This window comes from Heterodontus francisci, chromosome 17 (assembly GCF_036365525.1).
Source record: "Heterodontus francisci isolate sHetFra1 chromosome 17, sHetFra1.hap1, whole genome shotgun sequence".
Lineage (NCBI taxonomy): Eukaryota > Metazoa > Chordata > Chondrichthyes > Heterodontiformes > Heterodontidae > Heterodontus > Heterodontus francisci.
The window spans coordinates 32,448,337-32,467,237 of NC_090387.1; the positions used below are offsets into that span (position 1 = coordinate 32,448,337).

Genomic DNA, 18,901 nt, shown 5'->3' on the forward strand with positions numbered 1-18,901 from the left:
TGGGCTTGCATGGGAAGATGTGGGAAGGGGAGGGGGTGATGGAGGAATGGAGGAGTGGACGAGGGTGTTGCGGAGGGAACAGTCTTTTTGGAATGCTGAAAGAGAAAGCGGTGAGGAGAAGATGTGTTCAGTGACAGCATCACGCTGGAAATGACAGTTGATCGTTGAACGTGGAAGGTGAGGGTGGAGAAGGATTGAGGGTAGAACTGCGCCAAGTATCTGCCCTGGTGCCTAACACCAGCACTAACATTAAAATAACTACCCTTCTCACTAAGGGCGCATTAAATTCTATTTTGCTAAAATTTTTTGCCCCGTTTTTGGTCTTTTTAATACAATACACATTCACCCTGTAATGTAAGTTACCACTGAATGCAGATCTCTGGGAGTGAACCAGCAACACAAGAATCATGACATTCCTGCCTGAGCATGCGCACTCCCTGGAGACATTGACGCCACTTCCGGTAGCGGTTGGATCAGGTGATCGATGACGTCACGGGCCGCGTGATTGGTGACGTCACGGGGAGTTTGATCGGTGGTGATTGTGAAGCACTGAAAGCTGAGGTTTGCCAGGTGAGTGAGGAGGGGGTATTTCACTGCCCAGAACGTGGGCGCAGCGCTGTGTCTTCGGGCCTCAGGTTGTAGGCCCCGGCAGCGCGGCCTCAGAGACCTCCCTGCGTACGGTTGTTGATGTTTCTGAACTCACTTCCGTGTTCCCATACTCTAGGAGCTCTTAGGGCCTAAAACTAAAAACTCAAGGAAGCCTTTGTCTTCTAAATAAAGTTTCAGGGTTACACCCAGTTTAGCTGATTTTTCCCAGCATAGGTGATAAACTTGAACTGTAGGAGCTTGGCGTTGGTGATTGCCTCGATCGAGCTGGAGAAAGTACATTCTTTTATCAGTGTAAGGGTTGTTGGTAAAACAGGTTTTTAAGTTGGACAAATGTGAGTTAATTAAGGAAAGCCAGCAAGGATTTCTTAAGGGAAAATTATGTTTGATTAACTTGCTGGAGTTTTCTGAGGAGGTAAGAGAGGGTTGATGAGGGCAATGCTGTTGATGTATATATGGACTTTCGAAAGGCGTTTGATACAGTGCCATGCAACAGACTTGTGAGCAAACTTGTAGCTCGTGGGATAAAAGGGACAGTAGCAACATGGATACGAAATTGGCTGAATGATAGAAACAGAGAGTAGTGGTTAATGGATGTTTTTTGGACTGGAGAAAGGTTTGTAGTGGAGTTCCCCAAAGATCAATGTTGGGACCCTTGCTTTTCATATATATATTAATGACCTAGACCTTGGTGTACAGGGCACAATTTCAAAGTTTGCAGATGAAACTTGGAAGCATTGTGAACTGTGAGGAGGATAGAGCAGAACTTCAAAAGGACATAGACAATTTGGTGGAGTGGGCTGACAGGTGGCAGATGAAGTTCAATGCAGAGAAATGTGAGGTGATTTATTTTGATAGGAAGAACATGGAGAGTCAATATGAATAAAGGGTACAGGAGCAGAGGGGACCAAGGTGCATATGTCATTGAAGGTGGTAGGATAGGTTGAGAGAATGGTTAATAAAGCATACAGGCTTTATTAATAGGGGCGTAGAGTACAAGAGCAAGGAAGTTATGATGAACTTGTGTAAGACACTAGTTCAGGCTCAGCTGGAGTATTGCGTCCAATTCTGGGTGCCACACTTGAGGAAAGACATGACGGCATTGGAGACAGTACAGAAAAGATTCATGAGAATGGTTCTAGGGATGAGGAATTTCAGTCATGACGATAGATTGGAGAAGTTAGGACTGTTTTCCTTGGAGAAGAGAAGGCTGAGAGATGATTTGATAGAGATATTCAAAATAATGAGGGGACTGAACAGAGAAGATAGAGAAACTGTTCCCACTTGTGAAAGGGTCGCGAACGAGAGGGTAGTTTTAAAGTATTTGGTAAGAGAAGCAGAAGTGACTTGAGGAAAAACTTTTTCACGCAGCGAGTAGTTAAGGTCTGGATTGTGCTGCCTGAGAACAAAGGAGTTGTTTGTTCAATTGAAGCACTCAAAAGGGAATTAGACAATTATATGAAAAGGAAGAATGTGCAGGGTTATGGGGAGAAGGCAGGGGAATGGAACTGAGAGAGTTGCTGTTTCAGAGAGCTAGCGTGGACACGGTGGGCCAAATGGCTGCCTTCTCCGCTGTAACGATTCTGTGAAGTTGAGGTTCCTTCACATAATTAAATATCGAAAGCTTCGTTGTTTGGGTCAGTACTGAGATCCTGTCAGATGTCAACCTTGGCTCAGTGGTACCACTCTTGACAGAAGATTTGTGGGTTTCATGCCCCACTCCAAAGACTTAAGCACAAAATCTAGGCTGACACTTCAATGTACTGTCAGAAGCACTGTCTTTCAGACGAGATGTTAAACCGAGGCCTCGTCTGCCCTTTCATTTGGAGATGAAAGATCCCATAGTTCTCCTGGTGTCCTAGCCAACATTTATATCTCAGCCAGCACCTAAGGCAGGTCATTTATTTCATTCCTGTTTCTGGGACCTTGTATTGCTCAAATTTACTCTGTTTCCTACATTACAGCAGTGACTTAAAAAGTGCTTAATTGGCTGAAAAGATCTATATAATTACATTAAATGTGGAGCACACAAAGTATTTGTCTAAATTCAAATTAGAATTATGCAGTGGTCAGGAGTGGGGCCAAATACAACCCCCTCCTTTTTATGAAAGGAGATCCTTTTATACATGGTCACTAGGTTGATGCTAGTGATGGGAAACTACATTTATGAGGAGAGATTTGAGGTACTTAGATAATTTCCACTGAAACAGAAAAGACTAAGATGATTTTGTAGTTTTGATAGTGAATAGGGAAAGAGAATTTTTTTCTTGTTGGGGAGTTGGCTAATCAGGGGTCATGTATTTAAAATTATCACAGCAAAGTTAGTGATTGAAACTGTGTTAGTATTTAAGAAAAGATTAGACAGCTGGTTGAAGGAAAGATGGATATGAGATCAGGACTACTGCTCATGGAGGGTAAACACCAACACAGACTGGTTGGGCTAAATGGCTTCTTTTCATGTTATAATTTCTATACAAAATAATATAGTCCCTTTAACATAAAAACATTTTTCAAGGTGTTTTACAAATGGGCATAAGGAATATGGCTGCCAACCCAAGAATGGAGAGACTAGGAGGGGCAATTGTAGGCTTTATTGAAGAATTTTTAAAAATATAAATATAAAATAAAAAATATAATTGGGTTTTGGGAAGTTTGTTAAAGATGGAGAGATTTAGGGAGGGAGTTCCAGAAAGTACAAAAGGCTGAGATCAGAGGAAAGTGACATTCAGCATGGGGTTTAGGACTGAACAAATTTGCAGAGATAGGGTTGGATAAGGCCTTAGAAAAATTTGTAAACAAGGATGAGAGTACAGGATTCAGGCAATAGTGTTTGAGGGAAGGATGAAATCAACACACATGTTCTTACTTTACATTTGGTATAAGTTACTAGCTGGTATAAATGACTGTCATTTTGAAATAGGATGAATATTATAACCTAGATGAAACCTTTCCATTCATTAGTTGGTTGCTTAGAGTTTACTCTTTCAAATCTCTGCTAGGTTGATTCAATTTTAAAGATCCAGTGATGCTGCGATCAGGATTTAGACCTGAACGTTTGCGGGTCAACCTACGACTTGTCATCAACAGGCTTAAGCTACTGGAGAAAAAGAAAAGTAAGTATTTTTTTAAATGAAATTACTAAAGGCTTTCTGGTTGATATTATTAATGGTCATTGTCTTTGTGGTCTTAATATCACAGTTTATAAAAGATTTTCTGTACTCAATGAAGCTGGACCACTAAGGCCGAATTGTTGGTGGGTAATTACCTACTGCTCAGTGGTCCAGCTCTTTGGTACTGTATTCTGTGGCTCATTTACCTGTTACATAAAATGTTAACTGTTAAACTAATACAGAAGATTGCCTTTTTTCCCATTGAAAAATGTTGCCCTGTTCATTATTCTTTGATTGCTCTTACAGCTGAATTAGCGCAGAAAGCCAGGAAGGAAATTGCAGATTATCTTTCAACAGGGAAGGATGAAAGGGCTCGAATCCGTGTTGAGCACATCATTCGAGAGGACTACTTGGTGGAAGCTATGGAGATTCTGGAGCTGTACTGTGATTTGTTGCTTGCACGCTTTGGCATGATCCAATCAATGAAGTATGTAAATACAACACAACGTTGTTATTGTACAAAACTTGCAGACTTTTGGTTGTGCATGTTTTTTCACTGGTCTTAATGTCATATGTGACTAAACAGCAAAATATTAGTGTGTTTCTATGAATTAGAAATCTTGTTAAAGTGTAGAGAGAACTTTTTATTAATTAAGTCAGTATTTTCATTCAACCGAAAGATGAAAAGTCACATGATACTAACTTTAAATTTGTAACAGAGCCATTTTGTTGGAGAGGAACAAGGTAGGAAAGAAAATCGGTGCAAATGCTGCATTGTTGCTGACGTGCATCTTCTGCCAACACTCTACAGCTATTACATACTATTAACTGCCTCTGTAACCCACAATAAAGACAATAGTTACTGTACTCATGCCTTAGGACACACCATTCACTATTTTGCTACGTAAAAGAAACCCTAATGAAACTACAAAAGGATCCTTTAAGCAGTACAATTAAGAAAAAGGGTTTATCCGTGGAATGATTTGTGGTAGTGTTCAACACTATCGCCTTGCTCTGTGAAGCATCTAAATATTATCCCAATGTTTCTGAACACTGAAATTAACACATTTGAATGAATTGGTTAAGAGAAGTTGTGCACAATGTTAAGTTAGTAAATTATATTGCATTTAGTTGCATATTCATATTTACCACTATCCCTTATTTGCCTGGACAAGGCGCTATTATGTTGGGATTCATCGATCTATTTTCTGTCAAAATTAAAATTTGCTTCTGTTTAGAAGCACATACAACTTTTAAGTTGTCTGACAATCAGCTATTGACTGTTCTGTTTTGGATGAGAGCAAGGGGGATGGAGGTGAGTGGGGAATTGGTGGGGGAATGGAAACTAAACAGGGTTAGCACTCGAGTAAACTCAGTTATCCTAAATTTTAACCAGATAGATCCAGGGTAAAATTAACGATTGACTAGCTAGTCTGGCTCAGTAATGGCACCTGAAAGGGTAGAAATGCCAGTGAGTCTGGGGTTCTTCCCACTTGACTCTTGGTAATCTTACAAGCTGTTCCCAGAGAATAGCATGGTAATCTGCAGTTTTAACTGGTATAACCCCTGGACCCACATACAGTTGGGAATAGGCCCTAAGCATTGCCTTTGCTAATCTTCACCTAAGCACTCTGGATTTGGGTAACTAGGGTATATCCCTACTGGAAGACAGTGTATATTTCATATTGGGAAAACAAAAACGCCACAAGTGAGTGCACATTTCTCTGTAGTTTGATTTTGGTGGACTAGACGCTCATGGCGAGCAACTGACTGACTTTAAAAAAAAAAGATGTGGTCGAAAGCATTGCAGAAACTAGATAAGCTGAAAAGTCTACTGCAAATGCTACATGATATGTTTTATTTGTAATCTACCTTTTTCTCCCCATGCGTTTAGGGAACTTGACCCAGGTCTCAGTGAGTCTATTTCCACTCTAATTTGGGCTGCCCCACGACTACAGAATGAAGTAGCTGAACTCAGAGTTGTAAGTATTTGTTTAAGTGGATTATAGCTGATTTATGGTCTTCATCTGCCCCTTTTCACTCAGGGAACTGGACCCAGGTCTGGAAGAGGCAGTCTCAACACTAATCTGGGCTGCCCTAAGGTTACAAAATGAAGTAACAGAGTTGAAAATAGTAAGTAGCTAGTGAATGGTGGTGGAGATAGTGAGGCTACAATATCCTGCTGCTATTTTGCATGTATTCTGCATGCCAAGTTTGATGTGAGATGTTGGTGCTAAGTTGTCAGTTAGTGATTATAAGTAGAGCATTAGAAAATATTTATAACCAGATTTGTCGCTCTTGATAGTTTATGTAAACTATCAAGTATTGTATGCATTATTTATTTTGTTTTACTTTTTAGCTTAAAAGCGATAGTGCTTGTGTGATGTTAGCTTGTTTAGATTGACTTGTGTTAGCAACCACAACCCAAGTACTCTTGGAAGGTGTAATCTTTATGCAATTGTACCATATTTCTCAATTTCTCTGAGCATATGTAGAAAGCAGTAAGCTCTGTACTTTGCTTTATACTTTCTATTCTGACCTGATGCTAGTCCTTGCTGAATTTTGATATTTGACTACACACCTTAACAATGGAGTTTGTTTTCAGATTTGCATGTGGAGGTGCAAGTGAAAGGGTCACAAGGGTAGGTTCAGTGATCATGTGCTCCCATAGGAAGCCTTGCTTAATGGGAACGTTGGTCTGAGCTGGGGCTCTTGTGCTGATTCTCTGACCCATGCTGCTAGTGAGCAAGGCACCTTACTAGGAGCACAGGATCATTGAATAAACTGTGTAATTTACTGAGCAAATACTTCAGTTTTTGTGGAGGGAGATCAGTTAGCTGAAGAATACTTTTTTTTTTTAATTACATTTTTAGATGGCTCAAGTCTCAAGCAATTTTAAATTGAAGATATTATTGACCACATTTAGAGTCGTTATTGTAATCTGCGTATTATGAGGACTGCAGGTTTATGTTGCCATGCGTAAACTTTCTTACTGAAAGCAGAGTGTAGTGTTTCCAAAATATTGCCAGAAATGATCATTATTCATATGAGTTACCATGTTTGATCCTAGATATGAAAAATGGGGATAGGGTTTGGAGAACAGGCTTAATATCTCCAAGATATTACACTGGGCTTTTCTGTTTTACAAATTAGGAGCAGGAGTAGGCCACTCGGCCCCTTGAGCCTGCTCCACCAATTTGTGTTGATCTGTTTATTTGCGTTGGTTTCAAAGCCTGTATCATTTTTCATGCTCAATGATTTAATCTTGTGTGCTAAAAGAAAATGAGTGAATAGTCTGGAAGGATGGATTTTGTAGCATAGACAGCAGTAGCTAAAAGCATAATGAATTGATTGCTAAAAATGGTGTGATTTCACCCTGAGCCTAAACTTAGTGTGAGCCGTCGTGCTGTGTTGTGAGATTTACTTTTTTAACAATGGAATTTCATTGTTTTTGATCATTTCAGATTGTATATCTGTGGTTCTTTGCTTTCAAGTTTGTATTTTGCCTGATGACATAAATACCAGCAAATGAAATAGATCAATGCAATGTCACCAGTTCCATCTAAGAATTAATACCATAGGATTTGTTTTTAAAAAAAGTACTCTACAGTCGAAGAGGGATCGTTTTCACTTTCCATTGCTGTTATAAATTATTCCTATGGAAATAATTCACTTCATTAACTTGCTCTGTTTAGATGGGTTGGGTCCATAGGCCCAGCACTAATGGTTTACTCCAACTAGAAGACGATAATAATGGGTTTTTACGACAGAGCTGCTTCAGGGAATAGATCTGCAATATTAGCTGTATGGCCTGGGTGGTAAAGAAATTGGCAGCTTCAACAAACAATGTAAATGTTGAAAAATTTTGAAATTTACTCACAGTTGACACTTCCACTCTGGCCTGCTGTAGTAATCTTTCCTGTCTTGGTCAGGCTATCTGTGTGGATGATCCTTTACCTCATTGTTCCACCATGGGCAAAGTTTGAACAATCAAGTAGCAATAGCAGTGTACAATGTGATTGTCTTGGGTGGGATTGTCCAGCCATGGAGGCAAATAGACTTTGGGAAGTAGGAACAGGTAAGTTCATGTATTATTTAAAGGTTTGATTTAGGCTTTTTAAGGTTGACCTTGCCCATAGAATAAAAGGAAAAATTGCACTAATGGCTGTGCTATTACTACATGAGAAAAGAATCTTGATAACTCAGTGCTGTTTGAGTTTCATAGTTGGCACTCTTTTATTTATCACCACTGATGTACTGACCTAGATTTTCACAATATGAAATATTTAACATTTTTGTCAAAGTAATGGTGTAAAATCACTTTATATTTTACTAACATATTAGTGGTTCAAAATGAAAACAGCCTCAGGCACACTAAATTGTTCTTCTATTTGCTTAAGAATCCAAGTTCTCCATGAGATTTCATTTTACTTCTTTTCCCTTCCAAGATTTCTGAGACTTTGCTTAAATCTATATGGCAATATTTGATAACTATCCTGTTTTCTTTCTTTGTAGGTTTCAGATCAGCTGTGTGCCAAATACAGCAAGGAGTATGGAAAACTTTGCAGAACAAACCAGATAGGGACTGTGAATGAGAGGGTAAATGTAGTCTAATTTAAAAAATGCTTTGCTTAGAGGAAGATGGTCTACCTCTTTATTGCAAAATACAAATTCTGACAGATGTGAATGCAAACTGAAAGGAAGTCTGAAAAGCTGTAACCCCTCAAAGTTAGATTGATGCAGCATTGAGCCATTGTTTAACTACGACTGGGCAAAAGATCTTGATCCATGAAACACTGAATGGAATGATGCCCCTAAAGTTATAGATATTGAAACTTACTGCAAAGATAATAGATGATATAGACGATTTATCCTATCAAAATCATCCTTCCATAGAAATGTATGATTCTCTGAATAATTGTCATTAAAATACTAAATATTTAGTGGCAAAATTAAATGAATAAAATTCCAATTACTGTTAGTCATTTCAGGGTCCTTTTTTAATTTTGAAGATTTCAATTTAGTTGAATTCATTTGTCGAAAATTAACATTTTTAATTTAAATTACTCTAGGATTTTCTCACAACGGGGCCTTTTTGAAACTGAGAAATACTGTAGTCGTAAGAGATACAGCACCGAAACAGACCCTTCGGCCCACCTAGTCCGTGCCGACCATCAACCACCCATTTATGCTAATCCTACATTAATCCCATTTTCCCTCTCACATCCCCACCTTCCCTCAATTCTCCTACCACCTACCTACACTAGGAGCAATTTTTTTTTTACAATGGCCAATTTATCTATCAACTCGCTAGTCTTTGGCATGTGGGAGGAAACCGGAGCACCCGGAGGAAACCCACACAGTCACAGGGAGAACTTGCAAACTCCGCACAGGCAGTACGCAGAACCGAACCCGGGTTGCTAGAGCTGTGAGGCTGCTGTACTAACCACTGTGCCGCCCTACTGATTCTGATTCTACCATTTGCAGTGTATGAGTTAATAATTATTGCTACCTCATATACATGGCAAGTTTTAATAAGTCATCATGACTCACCATATCTTCCTTTACATTTAAAAAGGGTGTACATGTGAAATTAGACCAGTGTGAAGTTGTTTATGTAGAAGGTCTGATTATTGGATGCACTAATCTAGTAATAGTCATTAACTTTTGTTCTGCACTATTTATTTATAACCTGCTGTGGTAGTTACTCTGGAATTTCTATGCTTTCATCTTTTTGCATGGTTTTCTCATTGATTGCATTTTTTTTCAGCTTATGCTGAAGCTAAGTGTTGAAGCCCCACCCAAAATTCTAGTGGAGAGATACTTAATCGAGATAGCAAAGAACTACAATGTTCCATATGAGCCTGATTCTGTTGTCATGGTATGTATAAGCACGGTTCATCTGACTAGTGTTGCCTCCTGTAGCAATTGTAAGATGCAATCTGACCTGAAGCTACAATCCACACTTGTCCAGTTCATTAATAGCCATAAGGATGAATAATCATCCTTACGGTGTAGTGTAGTTTATTTTTAAATCAAGGTGAACTACTTAATTATTTAGTCAGTTGTATTAACATATTAAACATATAAAAACATATCAAATTCCTTGTCCCCAAAACCTTCCTTTCAATGTCATGATTGAGCCATGCTTTTTAATATCCTTTTGATGTAAACATTTCTAATGGGAAAACCCTTGCTAACTATCCTTGCCTATCCCGTTGTGGCCAGTGAATCTCCTACAATGGCTTCTCCTCTTGCCCCGACACCGTTACTTATCTATCCTTGGCCCCTTCTTTCCCATCTACGTACTGTCCCTCAGCAATACCATCTGAAGACACAATGTCAGCTTCCACATGTATGGTGATACTCAGTTCTTCCTTACCACCACCTCTCAATCGCTCTGCTGCCTCTGTGTGTCAGACTTCTTATCCAACGTCCAATTGTGGATGAGCTGAAATTTCCTCCAATTAAATAATGGAAAGATCAAAGCAATTGTTTTCAACCCTTGCCATGAACTCTATTCTCTAGCTACCGATTCCATTCCCCTCGCTGGCCACAGTCTTAGGGTGAACTGGACTGTTGGCTAATTCTGAGTCCTATTTGACCCAGAACTGAGCTGCTGACCCTTATATCTTCTCCATCACAAAGACCTCCTGCTTCCACCTCCATAATATCATGTGTCTCCACCACTCCCTCAGCTCATCTGCTGTTGAAAACATTATCTGTTCTTTTCTTACCTCCAGACTCGACTATTCTAGTGAGCTTCTGACTGGTCTCCCATCTTCCGCTGTCCATCAGCTTGAGTTATCCAAAATTATGCTGCCTTTATCATAATTTATACCAAGCCTTGTTCATCCAACATGCCTGTGCTCTCACGGACCAATGTTGGCTCCCAGTCTGGCAATGCCTTAGTTTTAAAATTCTGATCCTTGTGTTCAAAAACCTTGCCTTTTCCTATCTTTCTGTGTACTTTGAAATTTTTAGGATCTTGGTGCTTTATTATTTGGTACAATTATATTCTTTACTAATTGAAGGGCTTTTCTTTATTATTTCTAGGGTGAAATTCCAGTTGGAGTGGAAGCAGATTTGATTGATGTAGATAATGATGATAAGGGTGGACCTGGTGGGGGAGGAAGTGGAGGATTCACAGCACCCACTGGAGGCATTATGTCTGTACCATTCTCATACCCTCCAAGAAAAGGACTAGTAAGTATGTTTTAAACAGCAAACATTTCACACTTTAAGTCTGTCTGCAATTTCACTTCTGCCCAGAGCAACAACTTGCATTTTTGTAGTGCCTTTAATGAAAAAAAGAGGTCTCAAGGCACTTCACAGAGATGTAATCAGACAAAAATGGTTGGTGAGACAAAGGAGGACATATTAGGAGGAGTGACCAAAAGCTTGATCAAATAGGGGGGTTTTAAAGAGGGCCTTAACCATGAAGAGGGTGGAAGGAGGGGTTTAAGGAGGAAATTCCTCTCCGTTCTGGACAGTTGAAGACATGGACACCAATTATGAAGCAAATAGCGGGAGATGCACAAGCAACAGAGAGTTTGGCAATAGGAAGGGTGAAGCCATGAGGGAAGTTAAATGTGTTAAAACATTTTTTAACTTGGAGCAAGAGAGACCGGGAGCCAATGTGAGCCAGAAAGGCCATGGGTGATGGGTGAGCAGAACTTGATGTTGATAGCAGAGCTTTGCATGAGATGAAGTGAAGAATGGTAGGCTTGCCAAGAGAGCATTGATTATGATTATAATCATGCAAAATATGCAAAGTATAACTTGAATCATACTGTCTTTATGATTCTAGTTCTAGTTGTGTTAACTTAATTGTCTTTCATTTGGGAGTACATGCTCAGGGTGGGCTGTTTTTTAAAAAAAAAATCCTGAATGGGTTTACCGAAAGTTATTTGACAAACTATATCCAGTCATAACCTTTATTGTTAAGGATTTTCTTCAAGTGCATACTTCTGAAACTTCTGATGAAGCTCAGGCTGTAAATCCTCTGGCTTAATAAAACAGGTGTTTCTATTGCATGAATGATGTCCTTTCTACAGATAAGAATGCTACTTGTTCTTTAACTTCAACTAGATTTTTTTGGTTGGATAATTTTTGGCATGTTTGAATTTTTTTGCATAAAACTAAATGTTTTATTTTTAATATTTCATGCTAAACATTAAAATGTATTCTTTCAGTGATTTATCACTGCAGCATCTACTAATCATCTGTCATATATTTAACATTGGTGATTTCTGGTGAAGTAATGCTTCAGTTACTCTGCTAGGCTGACAACTTGAATGGAATATGGCTGATCATATTAGAACTCTTGATTTCCTGACCAGCTTGCCCTGTTTCCTGGATGGGTGTGGTACAACGACAAATATGTCACCAAATCTCACTCTACGTAACTTGGACTTAAATCTGCTGGATGTGTCTACTGAAATGTGGTTTGCAAAATTATTCTCAAGGATATCTTCCAATTCAAATGCATTCTGTATTATCTAAATTGTTGGTTTAGGATTGCGATGAGGATGCACATCCCTTGTTTTCTTCTCTTATGGGTGGGGTGGAAAAATAATGCCCCCACCTACCAGTAAATAAGAATAGTTTAAGCCAAATTATGTGCTCCTGCTTGATTTGATAATCCGGACATCAGATATTCTGATGCTGTGGTAGTCAGCAAAACAGATCAAAGTTGTATTGGAAGGGGTGGTATGCTTGGTATTTGAATACTTGAATCTTGTCTTTTTGTTTCTCTTAGGATAACAGTCTGCCAGTGGACACCTATCAGCCATTCAACAACTTCCAGCCACCCAACATGGGGGGTAACCCACCTCCGATACCAATGCACCCACCAACATACGAATCTGTAAGTTGCTGAGGTTCTTTTGCAAGAACTGACCTCAGACTGGCCAATGGGGAGAATGGATAATCAGGAAAGATGTTTTAATTGTACTTCCAGCGCTTTCAGCCATACATTAATACTTCTAACACCATTGCACCTCAGCCATGCTGTTTTGGCTCATAATCTTAATCTTGCATGATGTTAGAAAGTCAGTATTCCTTCTGTTGTGCCTAAGGGATGTAACCATCAAAACATTTTAAATGTTAATTTGCACAGTATCCCATGGTCCACTTAAACCTTTGACATTTTGCCTCTGGCACTCAAAATTATCTATTATAAGTGTGGAGTCTCAAGCCTTCAGGTTTTAATTGTTGGAGATTTTTAAAAATGTAAAATATAATTGTTTCCTTTCCTTTCTGTCTCTTTCTCTCTCAATCCAGTCTTTCCTTATCTTTATTTCTCTTTTTGTACCTGATGTGACATTGAATTCACCCACTCTAATTTATACTTCTTTCTCGGTCCTTGAGTTGTTAATTTCACAATTCTTCAATCTGATTGGTTAAGGAGCTACACAGTTGCATGCTTTGTTTACTTCGCTGCAAAATTATTAGCTTGCACTTTTAGCAAATAACCATGCAAAACATTAAAAACCTAAACGTGCATGGACAAATCTAACTGACAGAAGGTGCTGAAAAATCTCCCCCAAAGTTTCTGGAGGCTGTGGCCAGTGCACTGATATGTTGTAAAATGTAATCCCACTGATTATGAAATAGTACTTACATATATGCACAAAAGGAATACTGCAAATCGTTTCACTAACCAGCTTGCCTCATTTTCTGGAGGCCCCATTAATATTAACATTTTTAGGAAATCACTGGCTTCCCTGTGTAACAAGTCAAAAATATGTTATTTGCAGATTTATTCTCTGAATATGTGTAATCTTTAATAAATAATCTCTCAACTTGACTTGTGTTCAGAATGCACAATCCGCTGAAACTGAACTGGTAATTTATTAATGTGTTATTAAATATGTTTTTGATTTGCGATTTATTCAGAAAAGCCAAAGCTGTGCTTTATTTACTTTGTTGGCATGTTTGGCCATTAGCTTTGTGTAAACTTGTATCTTTGTGTCTGACATTAAGTTACAGAATATTAGGACTCCTTTTTTTACTAGTATTTATCAGTGAACCATTTTTTTCTAGAATTTTAATTTTTTTAAATCTAGAGTTTAAATAACACATATAGGCTTAAATTTATATTTTTATAGTTCTTAATACAGCCATTCAAATTATACGCTACATTACACTAACACTTGCCCACTAAATAGATGGATGATGAATTAAGTGGTCACATGGGTGTTAGTTTTACACAGTAGGTAGTTTTGGGAAAACACTTTCAATATAGCTGCTAGCATGTCCCTCACTGTTGTTTTTCTGCCTGGGCATTCATTTTTTTGGTAGCATGACAGAAAATTAGATGAAGTAGGGTGAAAGGAGACTCAAGTGGAGCAGAAACACCAGCATAGACCAGTTGGGCTGAGTGACCTGTTTGTCTTTTTTTTTGAGATCAGGCCCTTCGGCCCACCGAGTCTGTGCCGACCAACAACCACCCATTTATACTACCCCTACAGTAATCCCATATTCCCTACCACCTACCTACACTAGGGGCAATTTACAACAGCCAGTTTACCTATCACCTGCAAGTCTTTGGCGGTGGGAGGAAACCAGAGCACCCAGCGCAAACCCATGCGGTCACAGGGAGAACTTGCAAACTTCGCACAGGCAGTACCCAGAATCGAACCTGGGTCCCTGGAGCTGTGAGGCTGCGGTGCTAACCACTGCGCCACGGTGCCGCCCAATGTGCTGTACTTTCTATGTAATTCTATGCAGTTGCTGTTAACGAAAGATGTTGACTGGAAGTTTAACCAGTATTCCCAGTTAAACAAGTTGCATTGTGATTGCCTGTTTTTTTGAGTTAACATTGACTTTGCAACAACTTGCATTTGATATAGGGCCTTTAACATAGAAAAAATCCCAAGGTGCTTCATGGGAGAAAAGACAATAGCACTGAACTTTTCCAAGTGGTTAAAGAGAAGTGACTGAAAGCTTATTTGAAGTGTGGTGTTCTGAAGGCTGGATGAAGGATTTTGGGAGGAAAGTTGAAGAGGTTAAAGGCTCCATTACTGAAGGTGGAAGGAGGAGATTGGAAAGCACGGGACAGGATGTGAGGCTGGAGAAATTTACAGAAGTAGAGAGGGTAGGCTGATCAGTTGTTGGCATTTTGAGGACGGGAATGATGGTAATTGTTTTAGAAGGGAGATGGGCATGCCGAAACAGAGAAGATATCTCAATGAGATCACCTCTCATTCTTTTAAACTCCAGAGATTATAGGCCCATTCTGCTCGATCTCTCCTCGTAGGACAGCCTTTTAATCCCAGGAATCAATTAAGTGAGCCTGTGTTGCACTCCCTCTAAGGCAGTATATCCTTCCTGGATAAAGGGACAAAAATTGTACACTGTACTCCAGGCGTGGTCTGTATAATTGCAGCAAGACTTCCTTGCTTTTGTATTCCAACCCCCTTGGAATAAAGGCTAAAATACAATTTGCTTTCTTGTTTGTTGTAAGTGAATGTTAACTTTTTGCGATTCAAGGACACCCAAATCCCTCTGCAAAGCAACATTTACTATTACTTCACCATTTAAAACATATTCTGCACTTCTATTTCTTATGTAGAAACAATAACTGTTATCAACAAACATTGGGATCAGCAAATGTGTTTGAGTGTTCAGGCATTAGATGGGGACAGGATCAGGTGGGCAGGGAGTGAGCCTTAGAACAAATGTGCTTGGCGAGCCAAGGCTTTGGGACCCTATATGTGTTCAGGAGTACTGCTGGAGCTTAATCATCTACAATTGTGCAGTTTACCAGAGCTGTAACCCACTGCTTATCTGGATGGGACCAACCTATCTGTCGGGATTACCTGCAATTGAGTGGAAAGACCCTCCAGTGTCAGGTGCCATTAATGAACCAGATTGGGTGATTAATCTTTCAACCGTTGCCTTGGAGTATTGTCGACTGCCTGTCTTGGGTATTGGATTACAGGTCTGCCACAGAAGAATGATTTGGATCAGCGCTTCTATCACTACGTAGAATGCAATACTCTAGACTTAACATCAACTGCTTAATCCAGGTCCTTTTGCAAAGCAGCATGCCTGCTTTGAGATTAACTTCCCCTTGCAAAGACAGTTTATGTAGGCCAGGGCCTTCCTCCAAGCATGTGCTTCCCCTTTACCACTTCACAGCTTGCAGTTGGTAGTGACATTGCTGTGGTTAAAGTTGACTAAATTGTATTACTGATAATTGGTGTTGTTTAACAGATTGATGATGTTAAAAGTACTGACACTCGTTTGCCTTCTCCCAAGCTTCCTGGTAAGTCGATACAGATTTTTGGTTTAAACTATTTATATAGTTCACTGTGATGTTTTTTAGACTAATGTTAGCAGATGTGATACTACATTGTAATTTATGTTATTATTTGTATTGTATAGGTCCTTCAGTCCCAATTCCTGCACCTCGGCAGATGCCAGGACCACCACCTGCTTCATGCGGCTTTGTTTACGATAACGTGACAATACCAGAATTGCCGTCTGTGCCTGACACCTTACCAACAGCATCTGTTGGTGGCACTTCCACAGCTTCAGAAGATATTGATTTTGATGATCTGTCTCGTAGATTTGAGGACTTGAAGAAGAAAACTTAATTTAATAATGAAGAAAGCTGTACTTTAATCTTCATGGGGTCATTCTAAATTCACTGGTGTATCTCTGCTAGAACCTGAAAGCTTTATAATTGAATCAGATGCTATGTTTTCTGGAATATAACACTCCTTTCTTGAAAAATTATTTCGATTTCTCTCAGTATACTCTACTTTCAGATATTATTCTAACCAGGCCCTGGTTATACTTATGGGGATCTTGCAAAAAAAACAGGGCTTATGGTTGAGCATTGATTCAAATCCAGTCTTTGCCATGACCTCAGATCTTCGTTAGTCTACACTCAGCAACAAACTAGCTTGAGTCTACCTTTCACCCTCTCTTGGTGCTGCAAATGATCAGGAATGGCAGGAAGAGTTGAAAGAATGGACAGTATGTTATATTGGTGGTGGTGAGATTGCATGTGATCTGAGACTTGTAGAAGAGAAAGAAAAATAGCTGCCCTGACAAAACACAATTGTCAGTAACACTTGGTAAAAGGGTATATTGTTTTCAGCTAGTTATTTATGAAATATCTTGTATATTCCAAAAAGAAGTAACTTACACCTTCCTATTTACTGATGGAGAATCCTTGTACTATTTAAAGTCTAATTTAAACCTGATCTATAATAAAGCTTCTGTAACATTGTCACTTTGTTTGTCATGTTAAAATGAAATTTTAACTTTCAGCACAGGAAGTGATATGTTTGAAAGAATGTCTACGAGTCAACTTTAATAACATTCCAACTGCACTTTCTTAACATACATAATTTTCTCATTCGACAAAAAAACCTTCAAAAAATTTCAAAGGTTCAGGGTGCACAAATTAGACTTTTGGCCATTTTAAAATTATGACCTAGGTAATCTGATGAAGCTCTTGCAGACATATTTACTAATTTCAGGTTGAGGACTAGAATCTTAAAACAGTAACTTGCTCACAAGTTGCTTCCATTTTTAAAATTTTTTTTAACAATAGCATATGCACCACCTATATATGGCTCAAATACCAATGGAAAATCAAAAGCAACAAATCATTAAGTTTTTATTTACCATTGGATTCCATACACTGGGTATGTTTAATTACTTTTCTAAACTAGATTAACAGTTGTTTCCACAAATTAGTTATCTAAAAGTTTTTTTGAATATCAGAGAATGCAAATCTGATCAGTTTTGTAGTATGCTTTTTGCCCACCCTACTGCCAAGAGGATGGACTGGAGTTCTGACTTCACAAAGGTGTACAATTGCTGTTGCCTTCCAGCAGCAATGGGCTGCAAAACTCTCCATGCCTTTTGTCCCAACGAGGAGCATCCAAAACTGGAACATGCAGAAGCAGTTGTACATAGAGTTTTTTAGTTTCTGATTGGGCTGACATACCGAAAATATGTGTGTGTGTATATATATAAAAATATGTGAATGGCGCAGAAAATTATGGAGTAACTCATTGTTGTGAGCCCATTACTAAGGTAATGGTTCTTGGAGTCAGTGGCCTGTGCTTTTTGGTGGAGAAGGTGTGTAACACTGGGATTACTGGGGATAAAACGGAGGAGAAAATACATTACTTTCTACAGAAGCTCACACTGTCTTTTTGAGTTCCCTTGTGTTACTGTGTCTCAAAATTCCAGTAATCACGAGTTGCAATCTGCTGAATATAGGTGGACAGTACAGTAGAACCATGTTAACTCCTTGCACAGTCTGAGATGGTGTGTGCGTGTGTGTATAAAAATATAAATAGCCAAGACTTGGCATACAGACTAGTGTCCAGGGTTTCATAGCTTCCTGTGCCGTCTTGCACATTCTATTCATCTATCTGGTCATTAAAAATCTTTTAATGCAACTAAACTGTCATCCTTTATAACAGTTTGAAATGATTGATTATTAGAATTGTAAATTTTCTCCTCCAACTAGAATGGTTCATATTCGCTGCCAACTTAACTAGATACAGCAGCAATAGTAATGAACTCTGATTTTTCTAGAGTTGATTTATACATGCATGCATCTGATTGATATAATGCACATGAGGCCTGGACACAGTAAAAATTAAACAGCCAGTAGTCATGTGGCAGTCTTAAGTTATTAACTTCAGTGGAAATACTGAATTATTCATAGTAAATCATCGTAATAATTGTACTTTCAATAAGTTTGCTCCGAATTTTCACCTTGTAATGTGTTGATTTTCAATCTTATGTTCATAATTAAGCAATGTTTCAGAGGCCTTATTAGTCATGTTGGGGTTCTTACACAAAAATGTGTGCATACTTGGTAAACATTATTTTGTTTGTATTGTATGTTTAAACATTGTTAAATAAAACAACTTTAAGGGTTTCTGTTTGTTGCAGTTCTGTTAATTCAATGGCATCTAGAATTTTCCTTGCACTTGCTAGCTGCAGCTGAACATTTATGTAGCAATTTTAACTGAAGCTGTATATAAAATTGTGTATTGGTTTTTCTTGCTTGAGCTGCTGATAATTGCCATCCCCTGTCAGCTAGTTTCAGATTAAAATAATGGAGTTCTGAAATTCCTTATCCTTACCAGTTTGTCCTGGGACAGACTGCCCAAAATGCTGGGACTGGGGTTAGCATGGAGGGC

At 38.9% G+C, this 18,901-nt stretch overlaps 1 protein-coding gene across 2 annotated transcripts; it reads left to right on the forward strand.

The window, feature by feature from the left end:
• The first annotated feature begins 478 nt into the window (after positions 1–478).
• Positions 479–18,636, forward strand: ist1 (IST1 factor associated with ESCRT-III). 2 transcript variants are annotated; one of them, XM_068049222.1, is made up of 10 exons: positions 479–570; positions 3,606–3,719; positions 4,023–4,203; positions 5,611–5,698; positions 8,232–8,315; positions 9,487–9,597; positions 10,773–10,922; positions 12,478–12,585; positions 15,939–15,990; positions 16,110–18,636. In XM_068049222.1, exons 2-10 carry the CDS (start codon positions 3,632–3,634, stop codon positions 16,319–16,321), a joined length of 1,074 nt encoding a protein of 357 aa, XP_067905323.1. In that variant the 5' UTR covers positions 479–570; positions 3,606–3,631; the 3' UTR covers positions 16,322–18,636. The 2 variants fall into 2 exon arrangements, with proteins under 2 accessions (XP_067905323.1, XP_067905324.1); XM_068049223.1 differs by lacking the exon at positions 5,611–5,698 and adding an exon at positions 5,762–5,849.
• The last annotated feature ends 265 nt before the right edge of the window (positions 18,637–18,901 follow it).